Source organism: Mesoplodon bidens, assembly GCF_964165515.1.
Source record: "Mesoplodon bidens genome assembly, chromosome: 11".
In the NCBI taxonomy this organism is placed as follows: domain Eukaryota; kingdom Metazoa; phylum Chordata; class Mammalia; order Artiodactyla; family Ziphiidae; genus Mesoplodon; species Mesoplodon bidens.
In genome coordinates, this window is record NC_138167.1 from 16,337,176 (window position 1) to 16,359,764 (window position 22,589).

Below are 22,589 nucleotides of genomic sequence, written 5' to 3' on the forward strand. Positions count from 1 at the left end.
ATTAACTAAAGGAATAAAATGAAGCAGACAACCTGATGGATCTTCTGTTGGTTTGAAAATCTGGGTTCCATTTTCCATACACAAGAAACTGTTTGAGGACAAATTACCAGAAACTGAAACTGTAGATTCATATTCATATCTGTATGAACACAGGGAAAACACATTTGTGTTAAGGAGCCAATGAGGACAATGTGAGCATTGTGAAGATGCTCCTGCTTCACTTAAGATACAACGTCCAAACCCAGGAAAGCAGATGTCTTTTCATCTTTGCCACCCAATCATCATAGATTGATATCATCAAAAAGAACTTGCCACTCACGAAAATGTGCAATTCATTGACAGCTTTCAATTATCTGCATATGTATGGTCTATCCTTTAGATTACCTAACATCAATGCTTTGTGGTTTTTAGGTGATCATTTCCTGGAAATAATTACTGTGGATAAGGAACAAAAAGGAAGAAAAATAATAGACTCTACAAAGTATAATAAAGAATATAAAGCTTTGGGAGGAAAAACAACACAACAAACAATTTTCCAACTTTGGATTCTCTGAGGTTTGCTCATAAAAAATATACCCCACTTTCTGAGAATTCAAACAATAATCCCTTCATGCATTCATCAATCCCCAAGGAAAACAAAATATTTGCCCATCATAATGAGAGACCTGTGGAGATTCAAACACTGTGACAGTGCAATGTAATGAGTTTTTCTCTTCTCATAAGAACAAAAGGGTTAATACACTGTGACCATATTATCTTAGGCAAATTACCACAAGATCCCATGCCCTTTCTCAGAAAGTAAATTATAAGCTGCAATAATGGAAGAAAATATGTCCAACTAAGTCTCTCTTTAGTAGAAATTATGCTGGACTGGTTTCTATATTTCTAGTAGATAAGAGAAATCCAAAAACAAAAGAAAACAAAACACACACAGACACACACACAAACAACCTGGCCCTTCTGAGTTCCAAATGAGCTAAAGAGTGCTATGCTTGTATGTCACTGATAGTTCTGATTTCTATGCTATAGAACATAATAAAAAGCGTCAAAATGCCTTCCCCTTTGAACAGTTGTCCAGTCATGGTCACAGAGTGGCTGTGAACTGTGGACAAAGGTTTCTGTCTCCATACCCATGATCCCATGAGACTTGCCAGCTGCAGACAAAAAAAATAACACCTTTGGCAGAGAGTGGAAAGAAATGTAAATAGTAGCTGAATATTACTTGATGTTGTCTTGGACAGGATAGGAACTAAAAGGACAGTAAAAACTCTTTGCCTGAAAACTTCTGATCCCTTCAGAAATACCTGAGAAGATAACATATCATTTTCATTTAACTTATCCACTAAACCCCAATAACCCATTCAAAGTTCATTCATCCCCAAAACTTCAGCAAAATGACAGTTGATGGATTATAAAATGGTAAAGGAAAAGGCATAATGCCACAAGGATAAAGAAAATGGAAGATTTGACAAGGAGAAAGAGATTTTGAAAATTCGACAAGAAGATAAAGATTTTGAAAATGGGAAAGCAGCTGAGTGGTCACTGAACTAGAAAATATGAGAAACAAACACAAGCCTAAGTAAGTGCCTGCAGGGGAGCAACCGAACATGAGCCACATATCCCTGGAAAGTTTCAGGCAGGATACAAGATACTTCTAAAAGCAGGAGTGGGTATGATCCAAAAAATCAGAGGATTGGTTTAAAGTGTGTATAAGGAAAAGTTAAAGCCTTATAATAGACACCCTCCACCATCCCAGCGAACGTGGCCTTAGACAGCAGAGAGTCAAAACAAGCACACTGAGGATAGGAGGCCATACTAAAATCTGGGAATATTAAGTAAAAGAAAAATCTACATAGTAAAAAAAGAGACTCCCGCTCCCACCTGTCTGGTAGCCAAGCTGCCATGTCTCAGGTAACAGATTGGAGAATCCCTGCCTGAGTTAACTGACAGGTTATGGACAGTTCTGAGCCATCTCTAAAACATCCAGTCCCTGTGCTGGGAAGAAGTCCTCCAACAACTAAGTCCTACACATGTACCACAGAACTTCTGGTTAGCTTGTTGTTGCTATTCCCCTCTCTCTCAAATATGAATAGCTAACCAAGGACCACCAGATATACGAAGGAAGCCTATAACATAAAGATAAAGAGAAAACAAATAAAAAACTGTACACTTGAAATGTAGATGGAAAAGACATTGCATTCTTAAAATAAGGGCAAGATGTTCCCTAAAAAGATACATTCAAAGAACAAGAGTCCTTAAAACTTAAAAATATGATAGCAAAAGTTAGAAATCCATTCAAAGGTTTGGAAGATAAAGAAATCTCCCCCAGGGACTTTCCTAGCAGTCCAGTGGTTAAGACTTCGCCTTCCAATGCAGGGAGTGCGGGTTCGATCCCTGGTTGGGGAGCTAAGATCCCACATGCCTCACAGCCAAAAAAGCTAGAAAACTAAAACAGAAGCAATATTGTAACAAATTCAATAAAAGACTTTAAAAATGGTCCACATCAAAAAAAAAAGAAATCTTTAGAAATCTCCCCTAAAAATAACAAGAAGGCAAAGAGATAGAAAATTGGAGAGAAAAGATGAGAAAACTATAAGCTTAACTCAGGATGTAACAATATTCAAGAACAAGTAGAAGTTCTAGAAAGAGAAAGTAGAGGGGTGGAAGAAGGGGGAATATTATCAAAGAAGCAATACAAGTAACTTTTACAAATGTCCAGATTGAAGGCACCTAGCACGATAAAGGAAAATCATTTATACCAACATGATTATCATAAATTCAAATTCTGGAGTTTAAAGGAAAATCCCAACAGCTCCTAGAGAAAAGAAACTGGTCACAGGGGTTAGAATGGTATAGGATTCTCAAGAGTAACATTGGACACTAGAAAGTATTGGAAATGATGTCTTCAAAATCCCTAGGGAAAAAACTTCAAACCAGAATATTATACCAGCCAAACTGTCACCAGGTATGGGAGTAGAATAGGAATATTTCCCAATGTTTAAGGTCTTAAAATTATTCCTTTCCTTGCACACTTTCTCAGAAACCTATTAGATGACATTTTCCACAAAAAGAGTAAGAATGAAAAGGAAAGGAGAAGATATTACTACCCAGGAAGTAAGTAACTGAATGGAAGAAAGAGGCAGAACGAATTCCCAAGGAGAATGGTGAGTGAAAATTTCAAAGGAGCAGCCATGCAACAGGCCTGGAGAGTTCCCAGTTCAGATTACAGATGGAAAATTGATGATGACAGGAGAGGTATCTCAAAGACAAAAATGAAACCCTCTGATATGTATGAATATATTGAGAAGACATTGTCCTACCCGTAAAGAATTTGGTGATGATTAGTGAGAAATAAAAAGAAAATGAATCAAATATAAAATGAGGCAATTATTAAATCCAGGGAAAATAAAAAGTGATATAAGAAAGGGAAAATAACAGCTTGGTTCAGCTGAAATATGAAAAATACATAGTCACACACATGGAATAGTGAGTATGATTTTATAGTAGGAAGTCAATATGTATATTATATAACACTAAAGTATCAAAAACTAAAATGATAAACATTTACTTAGAAATATGGAAGCAAATAGAAGAAGAAAGAGCTAAAAGAGTCGGAAGTAGTTGCCTCTGGAGAGGAGTAATATGAGCAATGTTGAAGGGGTGGGGGACAATGCTTTTTTCAATATAATTTTACCTCTCACAATTTTGCACACATATTACTTTGATAAAAATTTAAAATGAAAATCAACCTTCAGACTGGTCTACCCTTTGGTGACCCATAATTAAACAGAAACTCAACTGTAATTAGAAGTGTCTAAATAGTCCCTAGAAAGGAGTAATCCCAAATCTTGCCAGGTCCTAAGAATCTCTTCATCAGACTCAACTCCATAAAAGAGTTGTCCCAAATCTCTATTTCATAAATTGACGTGTAAGTGGAAGCCAGGCAGCACAAAAGAGCACAAAACAGGCGGGTGGAACAGAATCTGAACCTTGCAGTTTCTATTACAGTGCTCTGTGTCTTTAGGAGCATTGTTCCTAGAAAGAAATCCAAGCTTATTTCCTGCAGAAAGTTGCACCTAAAAAAATCATCAGAGACTGCAGTACTTACCGGTCCATGAGGAAATGAGGTAGTGATTGTAAGAAACACCCAAGGCCCATAACCACACATCCAACACCAATCATTATAGGTCTATGCAGTTTAGTTCCAAAATAACTCACAAATATAATCAACAAAAGATTTCCTAGAAAAAATTGATGTGACAAATGAATATTTCAATTAGTATGAACAAAGTCTAAATTAACAGCCTCACCCAATCATTGACTATCCAGCATTTATTGTATAATAAATATCTGAAATACTGGGATTGGTGCTAGGGATGAATGAAATAATAAATGAATAGGACACAACCCCTGCCCTGAGGGAGAGCTCTGTTTCACAATGTCTTTTAACAGAGGTTCTTGACCTGCTATCTATAAACCCCAAAGGAGTCCATGGATAGAAATCAGGTGCTCCATGAACTTGAGTGAGAAAAAAAAACTGCATCTTTATTTTCAGTAACTTAATATTAGTATTTCCTTTGACTGTGAAAGTAGACACAAACTACATTAGTATTAACAGTATGTATGATTTTGTCATCAATTACCACCAACAGAAGTTACAGGTATTTGCATACAACATTACAGTTGTTGCAGATACTTCAAAATATTATTGACACTGATGATTACTTCAAAATTAGTGTAGATATTGTTATTTAATGTGATGGTAAGAAATACAAGTATTATTATATAAGCTGCTTTTAATATTTTGATAATTTTATTTCAGTATAATTGACTTCCTTTGTACTCTTATGGTTTTTATTTTACGCAATTACATTATTCTGAGATTATATGGCATCAGATTGCCAAAGAGGTCCTTGACACAGAAATGTTAATAACCTCTGCCAATCTCTTAGTGACTCTCCATTACCTAGAGGATAAAAGGTAAGTTCCATAGCACACACACACGAAACTCTCCAATAATCCATTTCTCACCCTTGCCCATTTCTCCAGACTTATATTCTAGGAATTGCCACCTGAAGTGTGGCCAGTCCATAACACTGGGCTGAATGTTGCTCCCTACACAAGCTACCATGCTGTTTCAACATTATGCTTCTTCTTCAATTGGAATTCTCTTCACACTTATCTAACCCTGTTTCGTCACCCAGAAAACTTTTACTTCAAGAGCCTATCTTCCTTAAGTGAGGTTGTGTCCCTCCTCTGTGTTCCTATAGGACATTGCATATACCTATGTCACCAAACTTACTGCATTCAGTTAAATTATTTTGCACCTATGCCCTCCATTAGACTGCGAGCTGAGTTTACACAGGGACTCTACAGGGAGTGACTTCTGACTCCTTAGCCAGGATCTCCATAGCCAGCAAACAGATGGCACAGAATGAGGTCTGAGAGAGCTGAGCACTCGGAGACAAGATCAAGCATCACCTGTTTCAGTTTTGCCTCCATCCCATCCTAATTTTTCTTTCAGATACTGATTAAAAATATTACAGGCAACTTTCATCTTGAAGGAAGTAAAAGCCATTACAAAACTGTAAAGGAGTGACATTTGTATTTCTATGCAGGTTTGTTCACAGAAGAAATCTTTCCCTTCCTCATTCTTTCTCTCTGTCCTCACATCTTCCCAGTGGGCCACAAAAATCAGAGCCTAAGTATAGGCTTTATTCTTCCCTAAAGGCTGTTTCTGAAATAAATTCAGCGAGATATGAAAGCTGTTTCTTCTTCCCTCTGCACTTAGAAAGGAGAATTGTCAACCTCCCAGAAACAATAGGAGAAGAAAAATATTTGCTTTTTTTTTTGAAAACAGATTTCTTTGTTTCCCATGATATCTTCTAAACATGAAAATAAAGCCCTAAGGGTTATCAAATAATAGATTAAATATTAGTACTCTAAACACTCTGCTACTCATGCTAGCTAACCAAAGAACTATTAGAATAAAAAATTTTTAACTATTAGAATAAAAAGTCCCATGATGGGATATGTGACGATGTTTAAGTGTTATTCAGGGATAATATTGAAATGAATTTTCTCAACATATTTGAAAGTGAGCTAGGCTATTTAAGTCATTTTAGAAAATACATTCAGTCAGTTAAATGGTACAAAGTGGAAAATAAGGAGAGTAAAATTCAGACTAGCTCCCTGGATAAAATAATGTATAAAAAGAAGTAATGGAAAAATAATTCATTACCAATCTCAAAGCTTCCATTAATAAATCCAACTAGAGATGTTGGGATGTTGAATTGTCTCTCTATTTGTGTGAGCATGGAATTCATATAAGATCCGGATAGTGTTTTGGATACATACGCACATGTTATTGCCAACAGAAACATCTAGGGAGAAAAGAAGTGCAAGAAAACATATGAAAAATTTATTTTTAAATTGTACATTAGCCACCCGTTGACAAAATATCTTCTACCAAAAGACTGATTTTCTCCAGCTCAAGTAACTCTTGTATTTGGAAGAAGCTTTTAAAGTGATCTCTTCTTCTGGTCTTCCATACTATGTTCTCTCTTTGAAAATCCAAAGTGGGACTAATTGATTAGTGATATTGAATTGTGTAGGTCATTTGTAGCCTCATTATTTTATGGGCACGTCTTATACATACACAGAAGCAAGTAATCATTCTAAATAACATGTAGCAAACGATTTAAATTGATCTTCAGCATTGCAACACTATTTGTGGTACAAAAGAATACATATATGTTAATTTTTAGAAAGGAATGTGACGTTACACAAAGACATTATTTCTGTAGCAAATTTGCTTAAGTTCTCTCGAACAAAGTAATATGCAATTTATACAACATTCTATTGCTCCTCATTGCCAGTTAATTTATTTAAAACAATATTTTAATTATAAACCATACAAAAATGTTTCTAAACTGAACAGGTACTTGCTATGATAAACGAATATGAATACAGTACAATAAATTTCCACATATTGAATTACACTTCCTAGGTATTGATATAATTCCAGACAGCAGTCAGACTGACACCATCTGTAACAAAAAAATCAAGGACAACTTAACAGATAGAACCATTGTGATCAGCAGAAACTAGTATGGTTTTATTAAAAAGTTAAAATTTTGATAGTTTTATTAAATTGGAAGTGAAAAGATTTAGGTCTTAGTAAGGGATTTGAAAAAGGAGCATTGTATAATGGGTAATCATAAGTTAGGTAGATTAATTACTGTTTCAAAATCAACAAATTATAGATACATATATTTATGTCAGCCTGAATGGTAGTCTGCAATCCTATGCCATAGGGCTTTTCCATTTCCTGATGACACTTCCATCCTGAGAGACCATTCGATTTACTCTCCAGCCAGTACACTCATATCCATAAAATCCTCACCCCTCTATCTTCCAATTTCTCAATCTTGAACCAACCCCACAATTTACACTGCACTTTGTACACTCCCTTCAAGGTTAGTCACAATCTTTTCTTTTTGTCAGTCTCCAACTCAGCCCCGTGCTCTTCTTGACCAGCAAATTATCTCAGCAAGTTCACCTTCAAATTTACCCCTCCCTACCTCTCCAATTGCCCTCCCATCTTAAAAGGATGTATTCCTCCTCCTGTATAAGAAACTCCCTCCAGCCATGCTCTGGAATCCATTCTTCCCATTGCTGAGATCCTTATTCATCAATTGTTGACCCCGTCCTCTATTTTCATACTCTTTACTGCCTCTCTCCCCACTAACTTATAAATATATCCAAGACATTTCTGTCCTAAAAATCTTCCCTCATCCCTGATGGTAGCTCCAGCTACCATCAAGCTGTTTGGAAGAAGAGTCTAGATTCATTGTCGACACGAAACTTCCACTCACCCTTCAGTCTACTACAGTCTAGCCTCTCTTGAAGCTACTCTATAAAAGGTCATAAACAACTTCCTGATTTCCAAATCCAATAGGTACTTCTCAGTCCTCAGCAAACTTGATATCTCAGAGTCATTTAAGATCATTAATCATTCTTTTCTTCCTGAAATTCCCTCCCCTCCCCCTGTGCATACCTATATCTCCACCTATCTCTAGACTCTTTCTATCCAGTCTTCTCTTCTCAGGCTTTTGTCTCATACCCTTCACTTTTTGCTATATATGCTCTCCCTAGGAAATCTCACTTATTCCCATGGCTTTAACTACCACCCAGATGCTGAAATCTCTCAAATGTATACACAGTTTATCTTAGACAACTGCAATCAATTTTAGTCTCCTCTAGTCTTTCCCACCTCCAATCTCCCTTCCACCTCCTGCCACCACTTATTTGGAGCTTAATAAATGTTTGTCAAACAAATAATAAAATGCATATTTAGCATGTGACTCTACTTCTTGAAACTTTTTAGTGGCTTCCCATAAACAAAAATCCCTACTTCTTAGATGGCAAATAAAACCTCGTATATACTTTGTTATGATCTCTTGCTGCTTGTGCCTAAACATAATGTTCTATTTATAGTTCTTTTAATTCACCATGCCACTTTACATCTCTTTTACAGGTGGTCCTCCACTTGCAATGTTTTTCTTCACCTTGTGCATCTGATAAATATATGCTCAATATTTAAAACTCAACTCTATCATTATTTCTATTGTGGAGTCTTTCTTGTTTTTCTACTTCCCAGGTAGCCTTGACCACTCACTCCCTATCTCCCCACCCTGCTGTGTGCCTGCATTTATTACAGCCCTCAGCACAGTGCACTTTATTTTTTTTTAAGGACTTTATCTGTTTGGCTGTGCCATGTGACATGTGGGATCTTAGTTCCCTGACCAGGGATTGAACCCTTGCCCCTGAAGTAGAAGCCCAGAGTCCTAACCACTGGACTGCCAGGGAGTTCCCCACAGTGCACGTTATTTTTGTGTTTGGATGCCTATAACATTCTCCCTCACTATACTGTAAACAACTCGATGATAGGATCCATATATTATTTACCTTCGTATCTTCGGGGTCTAGTAAATGCCTCACAAACAGTAGGCATCCAGTACAAGTTTACTGAATGAATGACAGAATCAGTATTCAAAAACATCTTGAAGAAGTAGTCACTGCTGAAAGTAAGCTGAATATAAGATGAAATTCAATAGGATTAAATACACCTAAACCAAAAGTTACCTGCACCAATTAGTTTGGGGAAATCTGAATAGAAATGTATGTGGAAAAGACCTGGGACATTTAAATATAAAGCTCAATATGAGTCTAAATTCATATCGTTATATAGCTGCCAAGATAGTATAACTATATCTCTAGCTATTTATCCTTTTATATTAAATACCAGTTGTAGAAATTCTGTCTCTCATCACACTGTAAATCTTTTCAGAGCACATTGTTGAGAGTAAACAATTTTCACATGGTTTTATAATTCAGATTTTATATTTAAAAGCAAGCAAGGCCTATCAAATAAAGTACAAATCATGTTTGAGAGAATAATTTCTTTTATTTAACACTTTAAGAGAGGAAACTAGATAAATCATGATCCCAGTGCTTTTCCTGAAACATTGAGATGGGCTTCCTAACCTGTACAGTTTTCTTCATAGAGTGAAAGCAACCAGTGGCTATTGTGACTCATGTCTAGTGCAAAATAACCTCTATATTTATAAAGCTAGTCCTACCAGCTTTTAATAATGCCCCAGAGTTTGAAGCAAATTTGTTGAAGACAGTCCTTTGATCTCTTCTAAACATGTTGCTTAATGAGCATATGTCTAAGGTCAGAGAAACAGAGAAACCCGGCTAATCATGAAGCGATTGTCTCTTACTTTTACCTGATAAACTTGTGCTTGCAGTATTTTGCTATCTCATTTCAGATCAATATCTAGTCCTGCCAAACTCCAGTCATAAAAAATTAAGGACCAATTGTTTATAAATAATACTTGACCTTTATCCACAAATGCTATTATTAATAATAGCTAATATTTATTGAATGTTTACAATATTCCAGTCATTGTTTGAAGGATGTAAAAAGAAAAACATTCTATGAGATGAGTGCTGTTGTTACCCCTTTCAGATGAGAAAACTGAGCCACAAGGAGGTTAAGCAACCTCTCCGAGGTCACATGGCAAGTCAGTAGTTGAACTCGACATAAACCAAGCCTGGGCCTCAGTCTTTATTTTTAACCCCTCAATGTTAGGAGGTGGACATGAGAATTAGGAATAATTTAAGGGGATTTTTAAAATATATAATTAACAGAGCATTTCAGGCAAAAGTAATTTTCTAGCTCTATGTCATGATTCTCCCCTTTCCGGTACATGTGTAGATCTTTCCTGCACATGTATAAAGAGAAAACAGACTTTTGATATGAAGGAAACTGGTGGCAGTTTGGAAACCACTTGCAGACACTAGTTGTGGAATCAAGACAATTATCCAGATTCCTTGGTTTAAAATAAATTTAAATTTTGTTTGAAGGCAAAATAGCTTTGAGGCTATGCAAAAAGAATTTGGTCTGAAATAGTCAAGAATACCAGAAACAGCTAACAAAATGGTCATTTTTCTTATAAAGAATGATTGGTATGTTGCCAAAGCTTGAAATAAACATTTGTTTTAGTGGGTCATTGTGAAGGCATCACTGAATACTGATCAACAAAGCATTTCTGTCCAGTGAACCATTTTCCAGGAGAGACCTCCATACTCCTCTGACTCAGAAGCCCCAGAAGAGTGAACATTAAATTGGCCTTTGATCCAGGAAATTAAATCCTACTGTAATATAATGTGTACTTGAAAGTGTTTAAGATCCTGTCTTCCATTTAAATCCCTCAAAACTATTTCTGATTAAATTGCCTGAATCAATAATCCTATTTAGACACACCCTCAGTTACAAACCAACTTCATTAAAGCAAGAACTTATCAATATATCAGGTAGTATGACATTATTATTAGATTAATACATGAAGATATAAGCAACTTTACAAGGTCTCAGTTTTAAAATATATATATGGTACATATACATACATCCACACAAAGCAAGTCCATACCTTCAACTTGGAAAGACATCTTATTCTATGAGTTTCAATTTTCTCAGTTTCTCCCATGTTGCTCTTCTGAGTGTTCCAAGATATTTATGCTTTAAATCTTGATATTTCTTAGTTCTATTCTTTTAAGAAAACAAAAATCTATTAAATTGCTGACAAAGTCATAAAGCGTCATTCTTTTGAAGAAAACACTGAATCTGAATAACAGAATCAGAATCCATTGTGTTACAAAAATACCTAGGAAGCTTCTGATTCATATCTAGAAAACAATGACGTTAGAAAAGATTCAGTTGTTAATTTTCCATTGAAAAAGTTACATCAAATCACTGTAGTAACTCTTTAGTGAAATTGAAGATTAGAACAATTTGTTATGATCCCCTTGCAAAATAATGCCCACGTGGTTAAAACAAAGCTTTTCATTTCTTTAGCCAAAGCAAATAAAACTAAAGTGAGCTCCTTGGACTTACATGAAAATGCTGCTTTTAGGAACACACAGACTTTGATTTTGTTTGTACTAATAATCTGCTTTAGCAAGCCTACAAAGGCTCAAAAATCTCTATTTGGCCAGGCTCCCTCTTCAAGTTCTTTGTGTTCCAAGACTTCCCTGGAGTCTCAGGAAGGGAAACGCTTTCTGGGGCACTGCTGATTCACGGAAACCTGGGGAGACATGGAATTTTAATCGTGGAAATCGCCTAAGTAAAAATAACAAATAATTCTATGATCTGGAAAAGAATCCTGCAAGTTAAGAAGTGAGGTTTCAGAGAAGATCAAACATAGAAGTGGAAACCTATATGTATACATATATAATAAATACAGATATATGTGTGTCTATGTGTATATATAATATATAGGTACACATTTTTTTTTTTTTTCGGTACGCGGGCCTCTCACTGTTGTGGCCTCTCCCGTTGCGGAGCACAGGCTCTGGACGCGGAGGCTCAGCGACCATGGCTCACGGGCCCATAGGCTCCGCGGCATGTGGGATCTTCCCGGACCGGGGCACGAATGCGTGTCCCCTGCATCGGCAGGCGGACTCTCAACCACTGCGCCACCAGGGAAGCCCCTAGGTACACATTTTTGTATGTAAAATGTTTTATATCTAAAACAAAAAGATGATTTAAACTCTATTAAATTCTACTAACCCTTTGTCAAAGATTTTGTCTATTTCGTTTCTTGAAATGAGGGCAATATTTTGTACTAAAACCAAAGTATTTCACTCTGACTATATTTAATCTAGTAAATCTACTTCAAGTTGCCAGATGCTATCTTAACAGTATCCCCAGTGTTAGTTGATTAAAATCCTCTGAACAATATCCATTTAACAATATCTCAAATGGCACTAATTTTTAACACCTGAATCCCACTCCCCTATACACATTAAGGCAATGGCCACTGAACAATTATGGATGAGCTTAATTCTCTTTACTCATTCTTTTATGAAGACAACAAGTATCTATCAGAAGTCTACTGTATGCCAGTCATTGTGCTAAGCACAGGATTTCAGCAGTGAACAAGACAGACAAGTTGTCCTACAGACAATATAAACTAGGTAGAGAAGTATAAGGCTCTGTGAAAGGTACTTGGACCCAGATCCCAAGGAAATTATACTTTTATTGGGAAAGGTAAAACTTTTCAATAAACACATTGGAATAGAACTGGACAGTGTATGATCAAATACAAATTGTTTGGTATGTAAGTGGTGAAAAAATCCATAGGTCATAAGTGAAAATTATGAGAGACCACTCTTGGCAATTCTGAATGACAATACAAATGAACTCAAGTTGAAATCTCTCCCATAAAATTCCAAGTCACCTTAAGTATAGTGCAAGTACATAACACTAGTTTTAGAAAAACCCATAGAATAGCATGAGTGGAAACTGCTATTTTTTGGTCTTCATCTATAATACCTCTGGTTTTATCATAAACCTCTCAACTGCTCTCAGTTTTTCCTTCTCGTACATTTAGAACTCAATCTCTCTCCCTTATGTTTTTTCTTCCTCCACTCCCACTTGCTTATATTTCAATATATTAGAGCTCAATATAGCTACCCAGTCAAATGATAAGAGAGGGAGAGAACATATTCCTCTTGGTATCAAAGTTGTCTTCACTCATCTTAGTGGCTAAAAACATCCCTATTCACCTAAGTGTCCATCATTGGATGAACTGATAAAGAAGATGTGGCATATATATGCAATGGAATATTACTCAGCCATAAAAAGAAAAGAAATTGAGCTATTTGTAATGAGGTGGATGGACTTAGAGTCTGTCATACAGAGTGAAGTAAGTCAGAAAGAGAAAGACAAATACTGTATGCTAACACATATATATGGAATTTAAGAAAAAAAATGTCATGAAGAACCTAGGGGTAAGACAGGAATAAAGACACAGACCTACTAGAGAATGGACTTGAGGATATGGGGAGGGGGAAGGATAAGCTGTGACAAAGTGAGAGAGTGGCATGGACATATATACACTACCAAACGTAAAATAAATAGTTAGTGGGAAGCAGCCGCATAGCACAGGGAGATCAGCTTGGTGCTTTGTGACCACCTAGAGGGGTGGGATAGGGAGGGTGGGAGGGAGGGAGACGCAAGAGGGAAGAGAGCATATGTATATATATAACTGATTCACTTTGTTATGAAGCAGAAACTAACACACCATTGTAAAGCAATTATACTCCAATAAAGATGTAAAAAAAAAAAAAACCCTATTCTAAATGCCTATTTTTCCTATATACCTGAGGAGGCATAGAAGTTGGAGTTGGTAACACAGAAAATCACCGCATCAGGGAATTCTGTTTTTCCTTCTATGCATTGTTATATTGTGCAGGTTTTATCATCATGCCTCACAGGTTTGTTTCAAAATGTGTTTCCAGCCCTGAAAGAAGTTTTCAAACAGTTGTCTTTTCACTGTAGTGTTTAAAGCTAAGCACTTGGAAAGAATTAAATGTGATTCAATTAACACTAAACTTTCCTTAATTTGCCAACGTATACAGTGAAAACATTTTAGCTTTTCAGATACTTTTGAAAAATTTTAGCAGAGGAAAATAAATAAATGAATGAATAAGATCTATTCTTTTTACTTAAAATTTGTAAATTCCAATAGTTAATGTCACAATCATTATTGAGCACTTTGGCCCCAAATCAGAGAATACACACGTTGTTTCTTCATATTCTCAATGCCGCGCTAGTGTCAGCTTTGTGAACAGTCCCCTTTTGTCAGCACAGCTTTGTTTACACGGTGACTTCTGCTCTTGGGATCACAGCATCACCGACAATCTCCATCAGTCATCACTGCTAATGAAAACGCCTTGCTGCACTTTTATGAAGCAGAGAATCAGTTTATTTCTCTAACTCCTTCTCGACATTCAAATGGGAGCAGGTAATTCTTCAGCACCAATGTAGCTGGGTTTCTTCCATGTCTACTGGTCATGACTCTGCTTTTTGCGTTTGTTTTTATTTTTGTTTTAACTGTGGTAAAAGCACATTACATAATTGTTCTCTCCCCGCACACTTTTGGTTAGTGGATTTCTAGAACTTTTTCATCTTGCATGACTGAAACTCTACACCCATGGAACAGCAACACTCTAGGGTCTTTGACACCCCTTGGTTTCCGGCCTTAATGATGTGTCTCAACGACAAGAGAATACAATTTTTTATCAAACAAATAAACGGTCTTATTGTGTTCTTTCCCCAGTATTAAATACGTAGACATAGCTTTTATTATTATAAATCACCTGGGAAAATGCCTACATTTAATTTTATATTAATCTCTCCTATTGAATTAACAAAATAAAAGCTTTACTTTATCATGGCAAAACTAGTAGTACATACATGAAGAAGATTTAGGAGAACATCCTTTCCCTGGGAAAAAAGACAGGGTCACGCCAGCAAAGATCTTATGAAAATTGTTTATTTCCAGAATCTTCAAATGGCTCCTAGCTCTGCAAGAAGAGAACAGCCTCTTGGTGGTATCCAGCTGAAATAATTTCAACCAATACCAAACCAAGCAAGTATGTGCCAAAGAAGCACATGGAGAATTAACAATGACTCTTTGTATGACTCCTACCAAATTATTTTGCTTCTATTAGTTTTCATCATAAATCAAAGAATAAGACAGGGATTCTGCAAATCAGCCTTACAAATATAGGTATTATTTTAAGTCCAAGCTCAGAGGAGTTACTAGAAATGCATCACTCTGGTAAAACTAAGGGAGAAACTTAACTGGGCCATAGACTCATGCATATGATTTTACCATGCAAAGCAAAGTATGGAACACACAGAAACACAAGTGAAAACCATCATCAGCAATCCAACAATAAAAATACCTACCCAGGTACTTTGGAAAATTATTGTCTCGTGCTGGATAATAAACCAAGACATGGAAAAGTAAAGCTAAAACCTGACTTCTAAGTCTTTAGGAGAGCTAGCTGTGAATATCATCAGGGTTACATCTCATGCCAAGTAACTCTAGATAATGATTAGGTAATTATGGGAATAGCCAATGTTTTCCACATTGGCAATTTAAACCATTTCATATTTCAGATTATTATCCCAATTTCTCTTCCTTTTGCCTGCATAGGCATAGTTTGAGATACAAAAACTTGTTTCTTCATTTAATTATGGCAAGAAAATACTGAACTCCTCTTTTTTCTCATAGAGATAAGACTTCATCTGTTTATGAAGTTCCTCTAATAACTGGAAATCCAATATGATGTTAGATTTTTTTCCAACCCAATTATTTATATATATGTTCCTTCATACTAATGGAAGCAGCTAGATATAGTCAAAAGGTCAGACTTTAAAGCCCAGTTAGCTTGGGTTTAATTCTAGTTTAGTTGTGAATTGTTTAAACTCTGACCCTATTTTCCCTTACCTACGATGTTGGAATATTTATGCCTACCTTGCAAGATTGTTATGAAGACTAAGTTATAAATTTTACATAAGACCCCTAGCATGCTTGCTGGAATGAAATAATCACTCTGTAAATGGCAGTGATTATTATTCATTCATTCCACAAATATTTATTAAGGCTCTACTACATTCCAAGCACAGTAGTTGGTGCTAAGACTACAAAGATGAATAACATATGTGCTTTCTCTCAAGCAGTCTCACAAGCTAATGGGAGAGATAGACAATTAAAGGATAATAATAGCTGCTTCGTGCCATCATGCAGACAATTTGAACTAAGTAATAAAAATAAGCAAGTCATGAAAAGTATTTATTTGGACATTCACTTGGCATATCATTTCGATACAGCATAGTAGTTTAAGGACTTGGGCTTCGAAAGGAGGCACTACTGGTTTGAAAGCCTGTTTTTAAACTAGTTGTGTGATTCTGTACAAGTCACTTAATCTACCCATACAATGAATATAATCTCTATCTTTACATAAATCAAGGTTCAGACAAGAAAATAGAACCCATGACAGGTAGTTCAATAGAGGATTTAATTATGGGAAACTAGCTCTAAAGGCATCGGAAGAGTTAAAAAGCCAAACTAGGCAGACGGTGGGCAACCCAGAGATTTATGTCAGTGGCAAGTCTCTCTCACTCCTGAGAATGTATCAGAAAGGGAAAAGGGCTGAGTTGCAGGAGCTCGAGCCCTTAGGGACACACAGCCACTGCCAGAGGCACCACTTAATGCATGGAGCTGGAGAAATGGCTTTTCCCCTCTACAACCCCAGTCTCACACCAATACCTCCCACTGACAACCTAACTGGAAATCAGACGCAAGGGAACCTGGAAATTTTAATTTTCTGAAGTCAGTCCCATGGAGGACAGAAAGGATCAGAGGGCCCAATACAAGTGACCACGACAACAAAAATCAGTTGCAATAAAATTAAATAAGATAATACATAAGAAGATAATATATAAGCAGTGTGTAATATGATGCTAGCTCACAATCAACATTCAGTGAAGGGTACCTCTTGATGTTATTGATATTATGCCTTCAATCCCTAATGTTCTTTTTATTCTCAGTAATAGAAGATTCAGGAGATTTATCTAGTTTGCATAATTGGCCAGCTCTTGACATTACATATGCAGACCCTGCAATCTCTATGTGATACCAAATGAGATTTTGTCATCAAATCAACTGATTTTTAACTGGTCAGGTATATTAACCAACTACTTTCCCATCAGGTAAAACACAGCCATTGTCACCAAATCTTCAGTTACCAAGGTATATCTAGCTTTCTTATTTAAGTTATATGTGGGGAAAATGTCCAAAGAAATTCGAGACACATAGTCTCAATTACCACTAAGTGCTTTGTTAAAATGCTTCAACAAGCAGAGTAAAAACAGTACATTAAAATCAGAAGGAAAACTTTTCCATGTTGGAAGGATAAAAAAGGAAAAGGCTAATATTATTATTCCTCATTCTTATTATTTCCTTCTATATAGATGGAATTCCATGAGCATGACATGTCCTTCCTCTCCATACCCTCACTCACTCCATGTGGAGAAGGCTGACATGGGGAGGTTGATCTATTTGGAAGTTAACTGTAAGAAAGCCTGCTTGCCAGCAGAAATAAGCCACATTCCCTCACATCAGCTTGTCAGTGCTGGAAGTGAGGTTTTGGAATCTGTGTGTCATATGTGTCTCTTATTTTTCAATTGATTCACAGTTAGGATTGGGGGGGCACTGGTACTTATTGGTATTTATTGATTGGACCCTCTCAAAGACTCCAACATACAAGAAAAGCATGTAGAAGTAGATTGTCCTAAAGGGCTATGACCAGATTAGAAAAACACAAACCCTAATATATTACACACAATGTGACACCATTTTTGTAAAACTATATATAACTGGAGATAATAATAAAACGTATACACATTATATACTACTTGCTATAGTCCAGACACAGTTTTAGAAGCTTTAGAGTTGCCAATTCATTTAGTTATGATAAAACCTTATGACAACATTTCTCCAAAGAAGATATACAGATTGCCAACAAACATGTGAAAGAATGCTCAACATCATTAATCATTAGAGAAATGCAAATCAAAACTACAATGAGATATCATCTCACACTGGTCAGAATGGCCATCATCAAAAAATCTACAAAAAATAAATGTTGGAGAGGGTGTGGAGAAAAGGGAACCCTCTTGCACTGTTGGTGGGAATGTAAGTTGATACAGCCCCTATGGAGAACAGTATGGAGGTTCCTCAAAAAACTAAAAATTGAACTACCATACGACCCAGCAATCCCACTACTGGGCATATGCCCTGAGAAAACCATAATTCAAAAAGAATCATGTACCAAAATGTTCATTGCAGCTCTATTTACAATAGCCAGGACATGGAAGCAACCTAAGTGTCCATCAACAGATGAATGGATAAAGAAGATGTGGCACATATATATACAATGGAATATTACTCAGCCATAAAAAGAAACAAAATTGAATTATTTGTAGTGAGGTGGATGGGCCTAGAGTCTGTCTTACAGAGTGAAGTAAGTCAGAAAGAGAAAAACAAATACTGTATGCTAACACATATATATGGAATCTAAAAAAAAAAAAATGGTCACGAAGAACCTAGGAGCAAGATAGGAATAAAGACACAGACCTACTAGAGAATGGACTTGAGGATATGGGGAGGGGAAAGGGTAAGCTGGGACAAAGTGAGAGAGTGGCATGGATATATATACACTACCAAACGTGAAATAGATAGCTAGTGGGAAGCAGCCGCATAGCACAGAGAGATCAGCTTGGTGCTTTGTGACCACCTAGAGGGGTGGGATAAGGAGGGTGGGAGGGAAGGAGACACAAGAGGGAAGAGATATGGGGAATATGTATATGTATAGCTGATTCACTTTGTTATAAAGCAGAAACTAACACACCATTGTGGGGCAATTGTACTCCAATAAAGATGTTAAAAATATACATAAACAAAATAAAATAATAAAATAAAGAGAATGAATGGTAAACAAAAAAAACCCTTATGACCTAAATAATATTATCCCAACTTTGAAGATGTGGACTTTAAAGCACAGAGAGGTCAAGTAACTTGTGCAAGGTCACACTGCTTGTAAGTGTCACAGCCAGGATTCAGATCCAAGCCGTCTGGCCCTAGAGACTATTATCCAGTACCCTAAGCTGCCTATCCACTGGTGTGGTGTGTATGTTTACTGTTGTATTCACTTAGATAAAATATTGAAGGACCAAAACTAGAATCTTAATAGTGGTTACCTCTGGGTAGGATTATGATTGATTTTGTCTTGTTTTTCCATTGGAAAGTTATGTACTGTTTTCCACAAGGATCATTATATATTTTTTCAATTACAAAAATATAGGGGAAAAGAACAAGCATCATTGGAACTGATTCTTTAAAAAGGTAATAAGAAGGTAGCACATTTCTAATCTACGTTAATGCTCTGTTCTTAACAACTTTCTTAACTGTTTTTTTTTCCCCTTGGTTCTCTAGTTATTTTGCTTTCACTAAGAACCTTTGTCAGTCTCCTCTTTCTTTCCCTTCTCTTTGATTATTTGGACTTTAATTTAGCAAAACAGCCTGAGGCATCTGTAACTTTCCAGACCAGAGCCACTGACTGTTAGAGCCGGGAAGCATCCAGACTTGCTACTCAGAACTTCCCAACTGGCTCCATGTGCTTCCAGCCATAAGGGTATCAATTCTCATTTCTACTTTGGTATTAGTAAATAAAACACTTGTTTAAATTATATAAAGGGAACAGTTTGGAGCTCTGAATAAATATCAAGCGAGGGCTTCCCTGGTCGCGCAGTGGTTGAGAGTCCGCCTGCCAATGCAGGGGACACGGGTTCATGCCCCGGTCCGGGAAGATCCCACATGCCGTGGAGCAGCTGGGCCCGTGAGCCATGGCCGCTGAGACTGCACGTCCAGAGCCTGTGCTCCGCAACGGGAGAGGCCACAACAGTGAGAGGCCCGCGTACTGCAAAAAAAAAAAAAAAAAAAAAAAAAAAATCAAGCGAGATGCTCAGGTCTAGCGTTAATCAGATGAGTGAGTGCAGGACTAGCCTCTCCTCCGTTTACCACTCAGCTGGGTGCCATTTGGCAGCATGTTGGTTTCGAATATTAGACAATTTTAAACTATCTTTATTTGTGGTCATGCACTGTTTTATTTATACCTCTAATAGACCATTGGATAAAGACAGAAAGCATGAAAAGCACTGATGTTAAAATCTAACCTAATGAGGAGCATAAAGAAAATAATGTTATAAATGTCCCTCAAGAGTACCTTCATCTGATCAGTAAGTTCATTCCTCTACTTAAAAGTTTTTTGGCCCCATGGCATGTAGGATCTTAGTTCCCCGAACAGGGATCGAACCCATAGCCTCTACATTGAGAGTGTGGGGTCTTAACCCCTGGACCACCAGGGAAGTCCCTAAAATCTGCCTGTGTAAGGCTGTTAGAATAACTGACACCATCTTGAGCCCTCAGAGTTTCTTCTCTCTTTCCACTGACCCTACCCAGGACTGTACTGTGCAATAAACCATTTCTCTGTCATCAAGGGATTTGTAGTTAATAGATAATGTTTAATAATCATTAGGACCAGCTGGCCTCTATGCTCTGTTAGTCCCTACAAAATGATGAAAACTTTTGCTGATATATTCTCCAGCACCCATGAGACTAGTTACCCATTCACAAATCATTTTTTTAAAATAAATTTATTGATTGGTTGATTTTTGTCTGCAGTGGGTCTTCCTTGCTGCTCGGGGGCTTTCTCTAGTTGAGGTGAGCGGGGGCTGCTCTTCACTGCGGTGCACAGGCTTCTCATTGCAATGGCTTCTCTTGTTGCGGAGCATGGGCTCTAGGCACATGGGCTTCATTAGTTGTGGTGTTTGGGCTTAGTAGTTGTGGCACACGGGTTCTAGAGCACAGGCTCAGTAGTTATGGCGCACGGCCTTAGCTGATTCACAGCATGTAGGATCTTCCTGGACCAGGTATTGAACCCGTGTCCCCTGCATTGACAGGTGGATTCTTAACCACGGTGCCACCAGGGAAGTCCCCCCCATTCACAAATCTTGACTTAGGAATGTACACCCTTTATCCAAGCACTCACCCCATTCCCTAGGTTAACTATAAAACTGCCCCAACGGCTCCTCGGTGGTGCAGAGTGCAGGTGTGAATGCTTCGGGATTGTTGTCGCCTGATCCCAATAGATCCTGCCTTGTAAGTTGCCCTATAATAAATGGATCCATTGATTAGATGGAGCTGCCTGCCTTGTTTTTCAGTCTCAAGACGCCTTCTCATTTCAGTGGGCACTTTTTGTCCCCTCCATCCTCCAACAGCATAGTACTTCATTTTATGTTTCCATTGTATCAAACCCAATTCTTGGAAAGAAAGAATAAAATGAAGAATGGCATCTAAATGCTCTTTTTCCGTCTAGTTAGAAATATCTGCAAATAATGACATAAAACCTATTATCTTATTTCTTCAGTTCTAAAGAAAATACAAACAGTATAATACTAAGTTTATTGATTTTTAAGATTTTTTAAACTCCAAACATATTTAAACTCCAAAGTATAAAACTTCCAAACATTATATCAGCTTTTTTCTTATTTTAACACTTTAACACATATAATAATTAAACACCAATCTACATTTTAATGTATGACTCTCTGAAGCCAAATACGACAGAATGTCACCTTTGAATTTAATTTTTCACAGGTCATGCTTTTTTCTCAATATTAATTTAAAATAAGGAGTTTATATCACATGATAAATAACATGATATATATGACAAAAATTTGCCTTCCTACTTAATACTACCAAATATCATAAAGTTTATAATTTGTCTACAAACATATTGATCTAAAATAAAAAATTTAGGTAGAATCATCTATTTTTAAATAAACTTTTTTTAGTTTATAAAACTTTTCAAAAGAGATTAAGATAGCAGAGTAAGTGGACACTGGTCTCACCTCCCATCACAGGCACATCAAAACAACAACTACATACAGAGCAACTCTCACTGAAATTGACCTAGGGACTAACAGGACTGCTACAACACCTATACACACTGTGAGAGACCCACAGGCACGTGTGCACCCACATGACCTACACCTGTCATCTCCAGAGAGTCAAATTGCCCTTGTCACCTTTTTTCTCCTTAATCAATATGAGAGATGACAGGCTAAATCAAAGACTAACTTCTGTGAAAACATATTTTTCAGCCCCTTTTTTCTCTTCTCCCTTTCCCCTAACTCTTTATATATGTTCCTCGACTGCCTCATTTTGCTACTTTCCAGTGTAACACCTGCTTACCTAAGACACCATTCTGATTAGGAAGTAGCTTATCCTTTTCCTCTTTCCCAGAGGGGGAAAAATGCATATGTTTGTAAAATGCAGGAAAAAGATTTCACCTTGGTTATCTCATTCGTTGGAGACATTTCCATTGGCAGGGACATGGGATAGAATAGCACAAAATTTTGCAATACCTTTCAAATCACATCCATTACCTGGCCACTTACTCTGTCTACACATAGGCAACTTCATACAGATAAGGTGTGAGAACTGACAGAAGAAAAAAAGCAAAGGGATAAATAATATGAGTCAAACTTATTCTTTTGCCAGCTGAGTAAATCTGATAAAAGGACCGCTGAGCAGTGAAAA

The 22,589-nt window shown here is 36.9% G+C and overlaps 1 protein-coding gene across 2 annotated transcripts in view; it reads right to left on the bottom strand.

The window, feature by feature from the left end:
• Positions 1-11,267, bottom strand: part of SLCO1A2 (solute carrier organic anion transporter family member 1A2) — a 49,481-nt gene extending 38,214 nt beyond the window's left edge. The window contains exons 1-5 of one of the 2 annotated variants that reach the window (XM_081250072.1): positions 11,235-11,265; positions 11,001-11,119; positions 6,242-6,383; positions 4,109-4,241; positions 33-139 (exon numbers count right to left, since the gene is read on the bottom strand). In XM_081250072.1, the coding sequence (XP_081106198.1) occupies positions 33-139; positions 4,109-4,241; positions 6,242-6,383; positions 11,001-11,057 (439 nt within the window). In that variant the 5' untranslated portion in view covers positions 11,058-11,119; positions 11,235-11,265. Of the gene's footprint in view, positions 1-32; positions 140-4,108; positions 4,242-6,241; positions 6,384-11,000 lie in introns of both variants that reach the window. The other variant, XM_081250071.1, reaches the window with a different exon arrangement.
• Between the last annotated feature and the right edge of the window lie 11,322 nt (positions 11,268-22,589).